The following is an 18,750-nucleotide window of genomic DNA, read 5'->3' on the forward strand; positions in this document are numbered from 1 at the left end:
ACAACTGCGACCTGGCCAAGATAAAGCAAAGCAGTGTGACACAGACAACAACACAGAGTTACACATGGAGTAAACAAACATACAGTCAATAACACAATAAACAAGTCAATGACACAGTAGAAAAAAAAGAACGTCTATATTTATATTCAGATTTTATTTCTTCCATCACATTCCCAGTGGGTCAGAAGTTTACGTACACTCAATTAGCATTTGGTAGCATTGCCTTTAAATTGTTTAACTTGGGTAAAATGTTTCGCATAGCCTTCCACAAGCTTCCCACAATAAGTTGGGTGAATTTTGGCCCCTTCCTCCTGACAGAGCTGGTGTAACTGAGTCAGGTTTGTAGGCCTCCTTGCTCGCACACACTTTTTCAGTTCTGCCCACAACATGTGAAGTGAAGTGCACCAGAGTTTCCTGCAGCAAAGCACCCCCACAACATGATGCTGCCACCCCCGTGCTTCACGGTTGGAATGGTGTTCTTCGGCATGCAAGCCTCCCCCTTTTTCCTCCAAACATAACGATGGTCATTATGGCCAAACAGTTCCATTTTTGTTTCATCAGACCAGAGGACATTGCTCCAAAAAGTATGATCTTTGTCCCCATGTGCAGTTGCAAGCCGTAGTCTGGCTTTTTTATGGCGGTTTTGTAGCAGTGGCTTCTTCCTTGCTGAGCGGCCTTTCAGGTTATGTCGATATACGACTCGTTTTACTGTGGATATAGATACTTTTCTACCTGTTTCCTCCAGCATCTTCACAAGGTCCTTTGCTGTTGTTCTGGGATTGATTTGCACTTTTCGCACCAAAGTACGTTCATCTCTAGGAGGCAGAACGCGTCTCCTTCCTGAGCAGCATGATGGCTACATGGTCCCATGGTGTTTATACTTGCGTACTATTGTTTGTACAGATGAACGTGGTACCTTTAGGCGTTTGGAAATTGCTCCCAAGGATGAACCAGACTTGTGGAGGTCTACAAAAAAAATTCTGAGGTCTTGGCTGATTTCTTTTGATTTTCCCTTGATGTCATGCAAAGAGGCACTGAGTTTGAAGGTAGGCCTTGAAATACATCCACAGGTACACCTCCAATTGACTCAAATTATGTCAATTAGCCTATCAGAAGCTTCTAAAGGCATGACATAATTTTCTGTAATTTTCCATGCTGTTTAAAGGCACAGTCTACTTAGTGTATGTTCATTTCTGACCCACTGGAATTGTGATTAAGTGAAATAATCTGTCTGTAAACAATTGTTGGAAAAAATGACTTGTGTCATGCAGAAAGTAGATGTCTTAACCGACTTGCCAAAACTATAGTTTGTTAACAAGAAATTTGTGGAGTGGTTGAAAAACGAGTTTTAATGACTCCAACCTTAGTGTATGTAAACTTCCGACTTCAACTGTATATGTAATGTAGTAGTGAAGCTTCTACCCTAATTCTCCCAACCAAGATTTAGAAACCCGTACTGGTTAGATCCAGAGGGAAGCCGTTAAGGAGAACATTGAGAACGTCTGGATGATTCCTTTGTGACGTCATATCATTCCAGAATGATGTGGCCTCTTGTCATGACTCATGACCAATGAATGAACAAAAGCAGTATGTCAGAGATTTGGCTATGTGTATTTTATTGATATGGGCATTACAGGAAGATGTCAAATATCTGACTTTTATTTTTATTCTTCAGAACACCCAGAGGCATTGGCCATGTTCCAGGTCACCTACATTGCAGTTGAGTTGCTCAGGTTGTTAGATTATTAAGTTGTATTGATGAGGGTTCCTGCAATATGAAATGCTACGTACTCATTTGCATAGAACAGATCCAATTGGTCATAGATGAGGAAGTAGTATATCTTTTTTTAAATTGCAGTATATCTATAACTGAACAATCTGATTATCTGTGCAACAGGACTGCACTGTAGGCGACCTGGAACATGGCCACTACCACCACATGGTGACAGTTTCGTCTTCTCCGCTCCTCTCTATTGCACCAAGCTTCCTGTGTCTGTCGTGAAGAGTATGTGAGCGGAGGTAAAATCTCACTGTCGAACCAGGCCAGATAGACTGAAGAGGTGTGAATTGCCGACAGTTATGTTTCTACTCTGCCATCCATTCTCATCCTACCTTCAGACAACCAGCTGGAAAACGGTTCCTTGTTTTGGATTGCTTTTATCATTGTGTTGGTTGCCTGCTCTGTATGGGAAAAGAGGAACATACAGTCACTGAACTCCTCGGTCCGTAATCGCGCCCAGTTCCTTATATCATTTCAGGAAATGAGTCCCTTCTGGGTAGTGTAACTTATAAAAAATAAACATTTTATTTCACCAAATTTTAACATTTTGTAATGAAGAGCACATGTTCAATTTAGGATTTTTTTAAATAATTATCTGAAAAAATACTTTTAGTGCTAAATAAAGTAACAGGGCTGATGATTTCAACTTAAATCAGCCATAAACCCCTGGTGACAGGGGGAAGGGTCTGCATCAAAACATATTGAATTGTTAAAACATTTGTAGCCTATCTATGGATAATGACAGGGTTGACGCGTTATGCTCGACCCGCTTAGTTTTCCACCACGAAACACCAGAGAAATGGAGGGTTGACCCTTAAAACGAATCACTAATCTCATTAAATAAATAATCATCTTCAGAAATGTATTGTCAAAGCAACAAAATAACTAGTACTTTACAACTTGATCCTAGACCAGCACTCCTACTCTGAGCTGCCTCATGATGCTGTAGCAGTGCTGATCTAGGATCAGTTTTACCTTTTCAGATAATATTCAATGAGATTACGTGGAGTGGGGTGGACGTGGTCCTAGATCAGCACTCCTGCTCTGAGACGCTTCGTGACTACGGGGCCCAGCTCTCCTAGTGAACACAGTATGGAGTCTACTGCGGTCTATTTAACAGTGTTACATACCGGATGTTTGGTATGATATTATTACTTTAACGTTATTTGTGGATAGTTAATATTAGTGTGGCATGTCGTAAGGGATGCCCTCCTTATATTTGAGATTTTTTTCAGGGAAAGAAAATTAAATTGAAGATGATATGTAAATGTCTGGTCTGTTAGGCTCCTGTTCCCTTACTTCCTGTAGTGTGAGTACACACACACACACACACACACACACACACACACACACACACACACACACGATACATTGGGTGGTTTAGACCTCTACTGTATAACTGTATATTATGAAGACCAGAAGGCAGCGTTACAACATTCAATGCTTCAGTTTTATTCAAAACAAGACTTTTCACCAATATAACATTATACAGAATATATACTGTATAGATCCGCTCCAGTACAAAACAAAGAACATTACAAAGTGTTACAAAGCTTTTTCATTGATTTTGGAATCCCGTCTTTATATATATATATTTTTTAATTTTTTGGGGAGGGGAAACACGTCAATAGTCTCACATTTTCAAAAGGCACAGCCGGTGCTATAGTGCATTCAATACAATTCAATATCATACAATGAAAACGACAATGTTTCACATTCTGTAATGATGATTACAAACACAATTATACTTCTAGAGATGGGGGGGTTGAAATGGATGGGGGGGAGTTGAGATGGATGAGGGGGGGAGAGATGAGTGGGGGGGTTGAGATTGATGGGGATGAGGTGGGGTTGAGATGGATGAGGGGAGGTGAGATGAGTGGGGGGGGTTGAGATGGATGGGGGGATAAATGGGGGAGGGGGGGGTTGAGATGGATGAGGGGGGGTGAGATGGTTGAGGGGGGGTGGGCTGAGATGGATGGGGGATGAGGGGGGGTTGAGATGGATGAGGGGGGAGTTGAGATGGATGAGGGGGGGTTGAGATGGATGGGGGATGAGGGGGGGTTGAGATGGATGAGGGGGGAGTTGAGATGGATGAGGGGGGGTTGAGATGGATGGGGGATGAGGGGGGGTTGAGATGGATGAGGGGGGAGAGATGAGTGGGGGGGTTGAGATGGATGGGGGATGAGGGGGGGTTTAGATGGATGAGGGGGGAGTTGAGATGGATGGGGGATGAGGGGGGGTTGAGATGGATGAGGGGGAGAGATGAGTGGGGGGGTTGAGATGGATGGGGGATGAGGGGGGGTTTAGATGGATGAGGGGGGAGTTGAGATGGATGAGGGGGGGTGAGATGAGGGGGGGATGAGGGGGGGTTGAGACTCCAAATCATAAGCAAATTTGGAAGAAAATCAAGTGAAGGCTGATGGGAATTCATGATGCAGGTGGCAGTTGGTCAAATGAGCTGGATTCGGTTTTGAGAGCCTGAATCATGACTTGTGATTGGCAGGGGACAGGAGCAGGGGTGAGGGGGACCCGTCCAAGTTTGGCAGGGGGAGGTGTCCATTCATTAGGCTGGGGAACTGTTGACAGAGAGAGAGAGGTGTGGAGGTTCAGCCAATGCTCCTGAACTTTCTAAATCTAGTGCTGGGCAATGAAGAAAGAAGAGGCCTACACACTGCATATAATGCTGTCCCACAGTGTTTCAATCTTTACAACAAATTCACAATGTTTCCAATTCACAGAAGCCTTGTCCAGGGGTGTATTCATTAGTCGGATTCTGTTGTAAAACGTTTTGTATGTTTCAAAACGTTTTGCAACGGAAACCATTTACTGTTTACTTTAGGAAGCAAACTGAAAGAAATGGGGAGGGACCAACCTGAAAACGTTTTAAGTTTGGAGTAAACGGTTCCCGTCGCAAAACGTGTTGCAAAACGTGTTGCAACCGCCAAAAGGTTTTGCAGCAGAATCTGACGAATGATTACACCCCAGGTCTCTGCTTCTATCACCAGAGGAACTGTAATCCTGGTTTCCTGTTGTTCTATGCACTGTGCTTCTTCCCTCCCTCCCTCCTCCTCTCCCTCCCTCCTGATCATTTCTCCCTCCCTAACTGGCTCTATAGAGGGTGAAGTGAATGAACTATGCATTGTACACAAAGAGGCTGCTTAGGTGTGTGATGCTGGGAGGGGAGGAGGAGGGCTGGATAGCTGCACAAATGAGGAACAGGTCTGTGTCCCACACTGCACCCTATTTCCTACATAATGCACTAGTCAAAAGTAGTGCACTATATAGAGGATAGGGTGCCATTTGGGATGCGGACCAGGATCAGCCCTCGCCGAAACCAGATCAGACCGGCTCGGCTCCCCTGGGCTCAAACAGGAAGTATTCACAGGATATCTATCCCTCTCTGCCTATGTTAACGCTGAAACTGGAGGTATACTGACTTCGAGACGAAAGAGCAAACACAGCCAGGTCGGTCTCTGTTATTGCAGTCAAACTCACTTCATTCACACACTGAGCGTATAGAACATCTAAAAAATGACCTGGAATGTAGAATTACAGGTAAGTGTACTTAAGATCAAAGTGATAGAGAGGGATGTGAAAAAAGTTGTACATTTTACCAGGGCAGGTCAGGAGGTTGGACAATGGAAGACATGGAGAGAAATGCTAAGATTGATTCTAGCTGACACACATTAGCATACATTTGAACGGTATGCTCATCGTTACAGCTGAGTGGAATTCAACAGTCTAAGAACTCCTTCCTCACCTGTCCATCCTCAGGGGGAAACAAACAAGATGTGGCGATCAACCCAACAATATCGAATCGAATACCTGGGATAGGATAAAGTAATCCTTCTAACCCCCCCCCCCCCCCCCCCCCCCCCCCAAAAAAAAAGATTTAGATGCACTATTGTAAAGTGGTTATTCCACTGGATATCATAAGGTGAATGCACCAATTTGTAAGTCGCTCTGGATAAGAGCATCTGCTAAATGACTTAAATGTAAATGAAATGTAAATGCAACAAACACTGTCCCTCTGCCTCCCTCCTCTCTCTCGCTCTCTCCATCCTTCTTTCTCTCCCTCCCTGAACTCCCTCCTCAACTACCCATCTTGGGGAGTAAACAAAAAAACACAGTCCATTCAGCACTTCTGTCTTTCACTCCCTCCCTCCAGGTTTTACCTGAAACAGTGATCCGTGTCCTTGTAGTCGGGCCGGGCTCAGAGGGGCTGCGGGACTTAGGCTGCTCCAAAAGTGAACGCCTGATAACAGAGAGCTGTGGCCCAGCAGCAGACCAGATGGAGTCTAGGGAGGGAAAATGAAAAGGGTAGAGAGAGAGAGTGGGGGGGGGGGGGGGCAGAGAGAGAAAGAGGGGGGTCAGAGAGAAAGATGGAGAGAGAGGGGGAGGGCAGAGAGAGTAAAGAGTATTTGAGTTTTGTATCTCAACTTGGTGTTCTTATGAACAACTCAAACAAAGTCTGGTTCCTCCTTTCCATACAAGGGTGAGGTAGGTTGGAGAGGTAGGGTGGTGAGGTAGGGTGGTTAGGTAGGGTGGTGAGGTAGGGTGGAGAGGTAGGTTGGAGAGGTAGGGTGGTTAGGTAGGTTGGAGAGGTAGGGTGGAGAGGTAGGTTGGAGAGGTAGGGTGGAGAGGTAGGGTGGTGAGGTAGGGTGGAGAGGTAGGTTGGAGAGGGTAGGGTGGAGAGGTAGGGTGGTGAGGTAGGGTGGAGAGGTAGGTTGGAGAGGTAGGGTGGTTAGGTAGGGTGGTGAGGTAGGGTGGAGAGGTAGGGTGGAGAGGTAGGGTGGTGAGGTAGGGTGGAGAGGTAGGTTGGAGAGGTAGGTTGGAGAGGTAGGGTGGAGAGGTAGGTTGGAGAGGTAGGGTGGTGAGGTAGGGTGGAGAGGTAGAGTGGAGAGGTAGGGTGGTGAGGTAGGTTGGAGAGGTAGGGTGGAGAGGTAGGGTGGAGAGGTAGGGTGGTGAGGTAGGGTGGAGAGGTAGGGTGGTGAGGTAGGGTGGAGAGGTAGGGTGGTGAGGTAGGGTGGAGAGGTAGGTTGGAGAGGTAGGGTGGTGAGGTAGGGTGGTGAGGTAGGGTGGAGAGGTAGGGTGGTGAGGTAGAGTGGTGAGGTAGGGTGGTGAGGTAGGGTGGAGAGGTAGAGTGGAGAGGTAGAGTGGAGAGGTAGAGTGGAGAGGTAGGGTGGTGAGGTAGGGTGGTGAAGTAGGGTGAATGTTGTTAAGGTTTCACTCCTAGGTAATCATATCCCGTTGAACACCTGTAGGGGCTAGAGAGCAACATGTGAAATGAATTTATCTCCCCCTCTGTCTCTCCCTTATCAACTCCAGATGGAGATGTAAGCCAGTGTTGTGGAGGGACCCAGCCCTGCATGACTGGTCTGCCTGCCTTTTCCTTCATATTAATGGAATGATTGGAGCATATGGTATCACTTAGCCTCCCCACCTCATACCATCTCTCCCTCTCTCCCTCTCCCTCTCTCATACCATCTCTCTCTCTCCTCTCCCTCTCTCTCCTCTCTCTCTCTCTCCCTCTCATACCACCTCTCTCTCTCCTCTCCCTCTCCCTCTCTCTCCTCTCTCCCTCTCCCTCTCTCATACCATCTCTCTCTCTCTCCTCTCTCTCTCCTCTCTCTCTCTCTCTCTCTCATACCATCTCTCTTTCGCTCTCTCTCTCATACCATCTCTCTCTCTCTCTCATACCATCTCTCTCTCTCTCATACCCTCTCTCTCTCTCTCTCTCTCTCTCTCTCTCTCTCTCTCTCTCTCTCTCTCTCTCTCATACCATCTCTCTTTCTCTCTCTCTCTCATACCATCTCTCTCTCTCATACCATCTCTCTCTCTCTCATACCATCTCTCTCTCTCTCTCATACCATCTCTCTCTCTCTCTCTCTCTCTCATACCCTCTCTCTCTCTCTCTCTCTCTCTCTCTCTCTCATACCATCTCTCTCTCTCTCTCATGCCATCTCTCTCTCTCATACCCTCTCTCTCTCTCTCATACCATCTCTCTCTCATACCCTCTCTCTCTCTCTCTCTCTCTCTCTCTCATACCATCTTTCTCTCTCTCTCTCTCATGCCATCTCTCTCTCATACCCTCTCTCTCTCTCTCATACCATCTCTCTCTCTCATACCCTCTCTCTCTCTCATACCATCTCTCTCTCTCATACCCCCCCCTCTCTCTCTCTCTCTCTCTGACTAGGACAGGATATGTGTAAATCTCTTGTTTTTCCTCTGGTCTTCCTTTGCACCGCTATAAACAGTGTTTCAGTTGTTGTTTCTGTATAATCTGTACCACTGTCCGTGGAGAAGTCTTCTTTCTGATGATGAAAATGTGGTTCAGCGAAGCCTCATGATTTTTTTACATGACAAAAAAACACACAAACTAAAATACACACTGGAAAATCTGTATTTGGATGTGAATTTTTGAATACTGCTTGAGTTTGGATCGTGTGCTCCGTAACATAGTATTGTAAAAAGACCCATATCATCTAGAAGACTGGGTCCGATGTGGCTGAGCGGTCTGGGCCTGCTGTAGCTGGGCTTTGGGGACACAGAAGTAATGGCCTGGAACTCTAGATAGACTCCAGCCTCCATCTCCCCCCGTAACCAGGCAGGCCTCAGTACAGATGGGAAGGAAAGAAAAATCACTCCAACACTATTCTCTATCTTAGAGAAGATTAACTAGCATCACTCACGAGTGAGATGTGAGTGGGCAAGTCTTCAACAGCAACCTAATATGGAGTGGAATCAGTTTACCTGACTTTATAATGTTGGAAATAGGGTTTATTAATGATGCTAGTGTTAAGTATTCCCTGGTGCTGTATCATGTCAAATAGCAGTATAGTTCACCATACCTGTGCAGTGAAGAAGGTGTGGGTGAGGGATCCAGACGGTAGAGCGGGGCTATTGAGGGCTATCGAGCCGATATCACTTCCTGTCAAGAGCAGGGAGGGGGCGGAGATCTCTAGGGCTTTGGGCTTATTGGTTTTGGGTGGGAGTCCATGACAACTGTCTCCATGACTACTACCACTAACCCTACTACCACCACTGGTCCTCTTCTCCGGAGGCTTCAGGGCCTGCTCTCTCTCTCTATGCCCAGAAGAGAGATTCAAAGGCTGGGCTCCCTGGTCAGAGTCCTCCCCCTCCTCCTCCTCTTCAGCCTCTGGGCTCCAGCATCCTCGGCCTGGCCCTGGCTGGGGGTTAGGGCTGTGGTGGGAGGAGGAGGGCGGAGAGTGGCGCTGGTGTTGGTGTTGGGTGTAATGGTGGAGAGGGGAGGGTTTGGATGGCCTGTGGGTGCTGAAGGATTGTGATGAAGGCTCAGGCTTGATGAGGGACAGTGAGGGGGGAGTCCTCTCGGTGGTACCCGTCCCAAATCGGATGACTCCGGAGCGGGCCTCGTCCTGCTGTCTCTCCCTCAGGGCCCGGAGCAACTCCTCTGAAGGAGAATGGAGGGCGTTGATGCTGAAGGAAGAGTAGAGGCCAGAGCAGAAGTACTTGTTATGACACGCAGCCTGCTGGGCCGCCGCAGCCGCCCCTAACACTGCCCCCAGGGCCCTCCTCTGCTGCTGCGCCTCCTCCTCCTCTTCCTCCTCCTCCTCTACATCCAGGTCCTGGATGTCCTGGTCCTCGTGGAGCGTAACCCGACCAGAAGCCAAGCCCATCTCTACTGCTGCTGGGTCCATCTTTAAGATTTCCGGGAATGAGACAAACTTGTAGACAAACTTCTGTCCGATCACCTTCTTGATAATGTTCTGGGGCACATACAACATCATATTGAGATTAGTGTGCAGGTTGAACCGAATTTTTTTTTTGTGAATTCCCTAATATTTTATTCATATATATAATTACAGACAAAAGATTGAATACACATTTATGAGCTGATAAGAAGACCACATACATTTTTATTTTCTATTGTCAATAAATAACAGAACTCTAAATTATCAGTGTTGACGCAACCATTTTGATTTCAACATTTCATTCATAGAAAAATGAATTGCTACCAAAGCCATCTAAAATGATAACAAAATGTCTGAAATTCTACAGTGTGTGGGTATGTGATGCATCATCGTCTCTGGGCTATGCTGTTTGTTAGGTGAAACAAGAGGAAGTGGAACTATCTGCCAGTGGGGATCTTCGGGTTGAAAAAGAAGAACAATAAACAGCATGAAGTTACCATGAAATGTCACATCGACCGAAATGTCAAATAAACAGTGCAGAAATAATTGTGGTTGGGAGTATTCTAATACAAGAGGGCTGTACCTTGAATGAAGTAACATCAAAACCAAATGTCAAACAAACAAGAGAGCTGTACCTTGAGTGAAGTGACATCAAAACCAAATGTCAAACAAACAAGAGGGCTGTACCTTGTCATAGTAGTATCTCAGAGCTCAGCTTGTCGTAGTTCATATTAGTCTCATTTATTTGTAGTAGCATGTCTGGGTGAGTAATTGTATGTTGTGGTAGTAGTGTTTAGTTTACTGTTTGTGTAGTGTAAATGTAGTACCTTGTCATAGTAGTATCTCAGAGCTCTGCTCAGCTTGTCATAGTTCATGTTGGTCTTGTTCTTGCGGAGCCCCCACAGCTTGGCCACCTCCTCTGACTTGAGCAGTTTAAACTCCCCTTCAGTGGACGTCCAGCAGATCAGGTGCTTGTGACTCTGGTCCAATAACAGCTGTAACAGGAACTGCCACAGCGTAATAGCACTGTCCATACCTAGAGGGTCATAGACCATTGATGGCATCAACATGGAACCAGTGCAGTGGTGTAAAGTACAGAAGTAAAAACAATTTAAAGTACTACTTAACTAGTTTATTTTTGTGTCTATACTTTACTATTTATATTTTTGAAAACTTTTACTTCACTAGATTCCTAAAGAAATTATCGTACTTTTTACTCCATATATTTTCCCCTGACACCCAGAAGTACTCGTTACATTTTGAATACTTAGTAGGACAGGAAAATGGTCTAATTCACACACTTATCAAGAGAACATCCCTGGTCATCCCTACTGCCTCTGATCTGGTGGTCTCACTAAACAGAGAACATCCCTGGTCATCCCTACTGCCTCTGATCTGATGGTCTCACTAAACAGAGAACATCCCTGGTCATCTCTACTGCCTCTGATCTGGAAGACTCACTAAACAGAGAACATCCCTGGTCATCCCTACTGCCTCTGATCTGGTGGTCTCACTAAACAGAGAACATCCCTGGTCATCTCTACTGCCTCTGATCTGGAGGACTCACTAAACAGAGAACATCCCTGGTCATCCCTACTGCCTCTGATCTGGCGGACTCACTAAACAGAGAACATCCCTGGTCGTCCCTACTGCCTCTGATCTGGAGGACTCACTAAACAGAGAACATCCCTGGTCGTCCCTACTGCCTCTGATCTGGAGGACTCACTAAACAGAGAACATCCCTGGTCGTCCCTACTGCCTCTGATCTGGAGGACTCACTAAACAGAGAACATCCCTGGTCGTCCCTACTGCCTCTGATCTGGAGGACTCACTAAACAGAGAACATCCCTGGTCGTCCCTACTGCCTCTGATTTGGAGGACTCACTAAACAGAGAACATCCCTGGTCGTCCCTACTGCCTCTGATCTGGTGGACTCACTAAACAGAGAACATCCCTGGTCGTCCCTACTGCCTCTGATCTGGTGGACTCACTAAACAGAGAACATCCCTGGCCATCCCTACTGCCTCTGATCTGGAGGACTCACTAAACAGAGAACATCCCTGGTCGTCCCTACTGCCTCTGATCTGGAGGACTCACTAAACAGAGAACATCCCTGGTCGTCCCTACTGCCTCTGATCTGGAGGACTCACTAAACAGAGAACATCCCTGGTCATCCCTACTGCCTTTGATCTGGAGGACTCACTAAACAGAGAACATCCCTGGTCATCCCTACTGCCTCTGATCTGGAGGACTCACTAAACAGAGAACATCCCTGGTCATCCCTACTGCCTCTGATCTGGCGGACTCACTAAACAGAGAACATCCCTGGTCATCCCTACTGCCTCTGATCTGGCGGACTCACTAAACAGAGAACATCCCTGGTCATCCCTACTGCCTCTGATCTGGAGGACTCACTAAACAGAGAACATCCCTGGTCATCCCTACTGCCTCTGATCTGGAGGACTCACTAAACAGAGAACATCCCTGGTCATCCCTACTGCCTCTGATCTGGAGGACTCACTAAACAGAGAACATCCCTGGTCATCCCTACTGCCTCTGATCTGGCGGACTCACTAAACAGAGAACATCCCTGGTCATCCCTACTGCCTCTGATCTGGAGGACTCACTAAACAGAGAACATCCCTGGTCATCCCTACTGCCTCTGATCTGGAGGACTCACTAACAGAGAACATCCCTGGTCATCCCTACTGCCTCTGATCTGGAGGACTCACTAAACAGAGAACATCCCTGGTCATCCCTACTGCCTCTGATCTGGAGGACTCACTAAACAGAGAACATCCCTGGTCATCCCTACTGCCTCTGATCTGGAGGACTCACTAAACAGAGAACATCCCTGGTCATCCCTACTGCCTCTGATCTGGAGGACTCACTAAACAGAGAAATCCCTGGTCATCTCTACTGCCTCTGATCTGGAGGACTCACTAAACAGAGAACATCCCTGGTCATCCCTACTGCCTCTGATCTGGAGGACTCACTAAACAGAGAACATCCCTGGTCATCCCTACTGCCTCTGATCTGGAGGACTCACTAAACAGAGAAATCCCTGGTCATCTCTACTGCCTCTGATCTGGAGGACTCACTAAACAGAGAACATCCCTGGTCATCCCTACTGCCTCTGATCTGGCGGACTCAGTAAACAGAGAACATCCCTGGTCATCCCTACTGCCTCTGATCTGGCGGACTCACTAAACAGAGAACATCCCTGGTCATCCCTACTGCCTCTGATCTGTCAGACTCACTGAACACAAATATTTTGTTTATAAATGATACCTGGGTGTGCCGCTGGCTATCCATAAATAAAATTAAAAAACAAGAAAATCGTGCCATCTGGTTTGCTTAATATAAGGAATTTGAAATGATTTATACTTTAATATTTGAGCAATTACATTTACTTTTAATAATTAAGTATATTTAAAACCAAATACCTTTGAACTTTTACTCAAGTAGTATTTTACTGGGTGACTTTCACTTTTACTTGAGTTATTTTCTATTACGGTATCTTCACTTTTACTCTAGTGTGAAAATTGGGCACTTTTTCCACCACTGAACCAGGGTTGTTGTACTGTCCAGGAGCAGGCTGGAGGATGGACAACAGGCCAGCCGCCGGAGGGTGGCCCTGGGCTGTTCCTAGCCTGTTGCTGTAGTAGCTGTAGTAGCCTCCACTGTGATGTGTGAAGACGAGTCACAGTGTGAAATAGAACAGTGCAGACTAGTATGTGTAATGTAAAGTAACAGAGGAGATGGGGGGGGGGGGGGGGGGGTAAAGTAGGAACAACAGCTCAAGCCAGAAGTATGCTGCGGTCCAACCTGGCTGAGGCTACAGGAAGTATGACGAGCCGAGAGAGAGAGCGAGAGAGGGGAAGACGGGGAGGAGCGACCAGGGTGGGTTTTGTCCTTTAATGGAGGAATGTGCAGTCCTATGAGTTCCTGTCTGCCTGGTTAATCACAGTCTACACGCTAGCACACAGGCTGACTAGTCTTGTCTAAAGTAGTACACTTCATAGGGAATAGTCTTGTCTAAAGTAGTGCACTTCATAGGGAATAACCTGGGAAACTGTTCTCTGGTTCTGGTTTAATATGAGACACTCGGACAAACTCAATGATCGGTGTTCTGATGAGGAAAGTGAAATATTATTGACCCTGATCAATGAATGCATTATCAAACCTACACAAACCACGTACACACACACACACACACACACACACACACACACACACACACACACACACACACACACACACGGACACACGCTTACGTAGTACACACACACACACACGTACACACCTAGACACATACACACAAACATACACACACATCGTCAGAACACATTTCCGGCACAAAGTATCCCTAGAGTTTTCTATCTGCTAATGTCAAACCACAAAACTGTCAAAGTCAGGACTTCCTCCTATTCTCCTGTCAAGGACACATTGGTAGGGAGAGGGGGGATCCAACACTATGGGGCGCATTTCCCCAATCCTGTCCCACTTCCGACTCGCTGCCTGCCTGGGTCATGGGATCAAGTGAAACTGTCCCTCTCACACTCCACCCCTTGGACATATACTGGGACAAATGACTGCTTTGAGAGGGCATTCTATGTTTAGGGTTCCTAGTGGCCGGGGGACTTTAATGCAGGGAAACTTAAATCAGCTTTACGTAATTTCTATCAGCATGTTAAATGTGCAACCAGAAGGAAAACAAATTCTACAACACCTTTACTCCACACACAGAGACGCGTACAAAGCTCCCCCTCACCCTCCATTTGGCAAATCTGACCACAATTCTATCCTCCTGATTCCTGCTTACAAGCAAAAATTAAAGCAGGAAGCACCAGTGACTCGGTCTATAAAAAAAAGTGGTCAGAAGAAGCAGATGCAAAACTACAGGACTGTTTTGCTAGCACAGACTGGAATATGTTCCGGGATTCTTCCTGGAAGAATCAAGGACGTCGTCCCCACAGTGACTGTACGTACATAACCCAACCAGAAACCATGGGTTACAGGCAACATTCGCACTGAGCTAAACCCGGAAGCTGCGCTCCGACAAACCATCAAACAGGCAAGCATCAATACAGGACTAAGATTGAATCATACTACACCAGCTCCGACGCTCGTCAGATGTGGCAGGGCATGCAAACTATTACAGACTACAAAGGGAAGCACAGCCAAGAGCTGCCCAATGACATGAGCCAACCAGACGAGTTAAATGACTTCTATGCTCTCTTCGAGGCAAGTAACACTGAAACATGCATGAGAGCATCAGCTGTTCCGAACGACTGTGTGATCACGCTCTCCGCAGCCGATGTAAGACCTTCAAACAGGTCAACATTCACAAGGCCGCAGGGCCAGATGGATTACCAGGATGTGTACTCTGAGCATGTGCTGACCAACTGGCAAGTGTCTTCACTAACATTTTCAACCTCTCCCTGTCTGAGTCTATAATACCAACATGTTTCAAGCAGACCACCATAGTCTCTGTGCCCAAGAACACTAAGGTAACTTGCCTAAATGACTACCGACCCGTAGCACTCACTTCTGTAGCCATGAAATACTTTCAAAAGCTCGTCATGGCTCACATCAACACAATTATCCCAGAAACCCTACACCCACTCCAATTTGCATACCGCACCAACAGATCCACAGATGACGCAATCTCTATTGCACTCCACACTGCCCTTTCACACCTGGACAAAAGGAACACCTATGTGAGAATGCTATTCATTGACTACTCCTCAGCATTCAACACCATAGTGCCCTCAAAGCTCATCACTAAGCTAAGGACCCTGGGACCAAACACCTCCCTCTGCAACTGGATCCTGGACATCCTGATGGGCCACCCCTAGGTGGTAAGAGTAGGTAACAACACATCCGCCACACTGATCCTCAACACAGGGGCCCCTCAGGGGCTCAGTCCCTTCCTGTACTCCCTGTTCACTCATGACTGCACGACCAGGCATGACTCCAACACCATCATCAAGTTTGCAGACGACACAACAGTGGTAGGCCTGATCACAGACAACAATGAGACAGCCTATAGGGAGGAGGTCAGAGACCTGACAGTGTGGTGGAAGGACAACAACTTCTCCCTCAACGTGATCAAGACAAAGGAGATGATTGTGGACTACAGAGAAACGACGGGGCTGTAGTGGATCAGGCTGAGAGCTTCAAGTTCCTTGGCATCCACATCACCAACAAACTAACATGGTGCAAGCACACCAAGACAGTTGTGAAGAGGGCACGACAAAGCCTATTCCCCCTCAGGAGACTGAAAAGATTTGGCATGGGTCCCCAGATCCTCAAAAGGTTTTACAGATGCACCATCGAGAGCATCCTGACGGGTTGCATCCCTGCCTGGTATGGCAACTGCTCGGCCTCCGACCGCAAGGCACTACAGAGGGTAGTGCGTACGGCCCAGTACATCACTGGGGCCTAGCTTCCTGACATCCAGGTCCTTTATACCAGGCGGTGTCAGAGGAAGACCCTAAAAATTGTCAAAGACTCCAGCCACCCTAGTCATAGAGTGTTCTCTCTGCTACCGCATGGAAAGCGGTACCGGAGCGCCAAGTCTAGGACCAAGAGGCTTCTAAATAGCTTCTACTCCCAAGCCATAAGACTCTTGAACAGCTAATCAAATGACTACCCAGATTATTTGCATTGCCCCCCCCTCCCCTTCTACGCTGCTGGCACTCTCTGTTATTATCTATGCATAGCCACTTTAATAACTACCTACATGTACATAATTACCTCGACACCGGTGCCCCCGCACATTGACTCTGTACTGGTACCCCCTGTATATAACCCCACTATTGTTATTTACTGCTGCTCTTTAATTTCTTGTTATTCTTATCTCGTTATTTTTTTTGTTTTTTTCTTAAAACTGCATTGTTGGTTAAGGGCTTGTAAGTAAGCATTTCACTGTAAGGTCTACACCTGTTGTATTCGACGCATGTGACAAATAAAATTTGATTTGATTTGATTTAATTAAGTTCAACTTTCCACGTCACCTCAGCAATCATTTAAACACAGTTTTGTGCGAAAACATTTGTCACCTTTGTAATATGAACCATGATCTTCCTGGTTATTCAGAGTTCACACAAAGCCATCCAGTGTTTTGGGGAACTGAAACTCCTAATGTGATTAGGTGCTGTGTGTGGAGACAACTTAACCATGACTAAATCTGCTCTCTTCCTGTTCACATTCACAGTCCGTCGCTCGCTGGAAAATCCAACCACCGATTGCGAGTGAACCCCATAGTCGTTACATACGGCCAGCTTCAGAAAGCCCAAGCGGTGTTTTGAGTTGAATCTAGGTAGCTCTGTATAATACCCATCTTCTTTTTTATGATATATTTATGTAACTGTCTGTCTCATTCTCTTACTTTTGAATAGAATAGTATGACTAAAACATAATTCACACGGGAGATTAGACAGAGTTGAAATAGACACACTCCAATACTGTCTATTTATTTTTCTGTCTCACTGACAAAGTTTGAAGATGTTTTTACTACCAGACAGATGCAAACCGGAAGCTCGTAGAAATGTTGTGTAGTCTACTCCAGACCAGACAAACTAGAAACTCTCTTGCTGAAAGATCCTATTCTATTCCTCTGTTACACTGAGTTTACAGTAAAACATGTGAATAAACAGCAACAATACATCTAGCTTTATGAATTTATGAATTTTGGTATAGACTAGAAACAAAACTACCTGTCCACCTGTGGTCTACTCACACATATAATCTACCATAATTGAGATCAGTTTACCTAATTCATCAACCTACCTTTCAAAATCCATGTTGACTTTTCACTATCAAAGAAACAATGAAAAACCATAATAACATAACATAAAAACACATTCACTTGTTTTTACATTACCTGCGATCTCTTGTTTGCCTTTCCTTCCACTCCTTGAAAACGTTTATGATGAAATTTGTATGACCCCTTGTTTTTCCATTCTGACTGACTGCCGTCTAGCTTGGCTACATGGCTCTGCTGGACTGAAATAGGATCCTGGCTTCTTTTTCTCTTTCTGAGCAGGAAGTTGGAGCAGGCAGACAGAGAGCCGGCTGGCTTCCTCTTCCCTACGATTCCCCAGGCGTTTTGCCTGTCTATGTAAACACGCCTTTCCTCCTCCCTCTCTCTCTCTCTCTCTCTCTCTCTCTCCTCCTCTCTCTCCCTCTCTCTCTCTCTCTCTCTCTCTCTCTCTCTCTCTCTCTCTCTCCTCTCTCCTCTCTCTCTCTCTCTCTCTCTCTCTCTCTCTCTCTCTCTCTCTCTCTCTCTCTCTCTCTCTCTCTCTCTCTCTCTCTCTCTCTCTCTCTCTACGTGCCGATGGCCAACGTTGCTCTCGATTATAACACACATGGTAATATTGTAACTCTCCAACATACTCAACAGTTAAGCTGACATCAAATAGAATACAATTGTATTTGTCTCATGTTTCGTAAACAACAAGTGTAGACTAACAGTAGCTATGTTTCCACTAAGTTCAGTTGTTTTTCTGTGGACATTTAGAAAGTTTGGATAGAAAAATGTGTTTCCATTAAACTGTGTTGTGTCGATTAAAAACAGCTGTAAAAACTGAAAGTGTCCAATAAAAATGCAGTGGTTGAAGTGTTTCCATTACCCATTTAGACAAATGACACATTAATAATTTGGCCAACCCGTATGCCCTCCCATCTATCTATTTCATGTCTCAGGAAGTATGGGTGCTGAGGGTGCTGCAGCACGCCCTGAAAAATCTGAATAAAAAAATGTATTGAAAAAAAAAATTAGCACAAAAGTGGTGCACAGAGCCTTTAATAGTTCTGCATTAGTGGATGATATAGCAGTCTGCAGCACCAGCACAGACAATACGATTTGTACGTGGTGACATATGCCCTGCGTACCTTCAAAAATGATTCTGCAATCATCATTCATTTAACAACAAAAAAAACACCATTTACCAAATAATTTCTCGCATTAAATAAAGTTCAACAAAATAAAAATTCACTCCTATCAAACAGATAAAAAATGTTGTCGATTTTTAGAAAGTTTCTCCTATAGCTGCTGTTTCCATTACACATGTCGCAAGGATTTTTGTTGTTGTTGCAACATTGCTTTTGTCTATTAAACCTTGTTCAATGGAAATCTAGTGAAATGCTTACGGGCCCTTCCAACAATACAGAGAGGAAAAAAGAGAAATAATAGAAAAAGAATAACACGAGGAATAAATAAGTAACACAATGAGTAACGATAACTTGGCTATATGGCTATATTAGTACCAAGTCGATGTGCAGCGCTAA

General features: G+C 45.7%; 1 protein-coding gene across 1 annotated transcript; it reads right to left on the bottom strand.

The window, feature by feature from the left end:
* Positions 1–4,074: 4,074 nt before the first annotated feature.
* On the bottom strand, positions 4,075–17,598 carry LOC115197652 (ETS domain-containing protein Elk-3). The gene is made up of 5 exons (XM_029759387.1): positions 17,345–17,598; positions 10,281–10,489; positions 8,632–9,528; positions 5,956–6,078; positions 4,075–4,356 (listed from the first exon to the last, which is right to left on the bottom strand). Exons 2-5 carry the CDS (start codon positions 10,485–10,487, stop codon positions 4,264–4,266), a joined length of 1,320 nt encoding a protein of 439 aa, XP_029615247.1. The 5' UTR covers positions 10,488–10,489; positions 17,345–17,598; the 3' UTR covers positions 4,075–4,263.
* Between the last annotated feature and the right edge of the window lie 1,152 nt (positions 17,599–18,750).

Source organism: Salmo trutta, chromosome 7, assembly GCF_901001165.1.
Source record: "Salmo trutta chromosome 7, fSalTru1.1, whole genome shotgun sequence".
Taxonomy (NCBI): Eukaryota; Metazoa; Chordata; class Actinopteri; order Salmoniformes; family Salmonidae; genus Salmo; species Salmo trutta.

Bases quoted from the DNA above. Each gene is read 5' to 3' on its own strand.
- LOC115197652 (XM_029759387.1), bottom strand. From the start codon at position 10,487: ATGGACAGTGCTATTACGCTGTGGCAGTTCCTGTTACAGCTGTTATTG. The intron at 6,079-8,631 runs GTATGGTGAACT...TTCCCTCCCTAG, and splicing joins ACACCTTCTTCACTGCACAG to ACTCCATCTGGTCTGCTGCT. The intron at 4,357-5,955 runs GTAAAACCTGGA...CTCTGTCAACAG, and splicing joins GACACGGATCACTGTTTCAG to TTCCCCAGCCTAATGAATGG.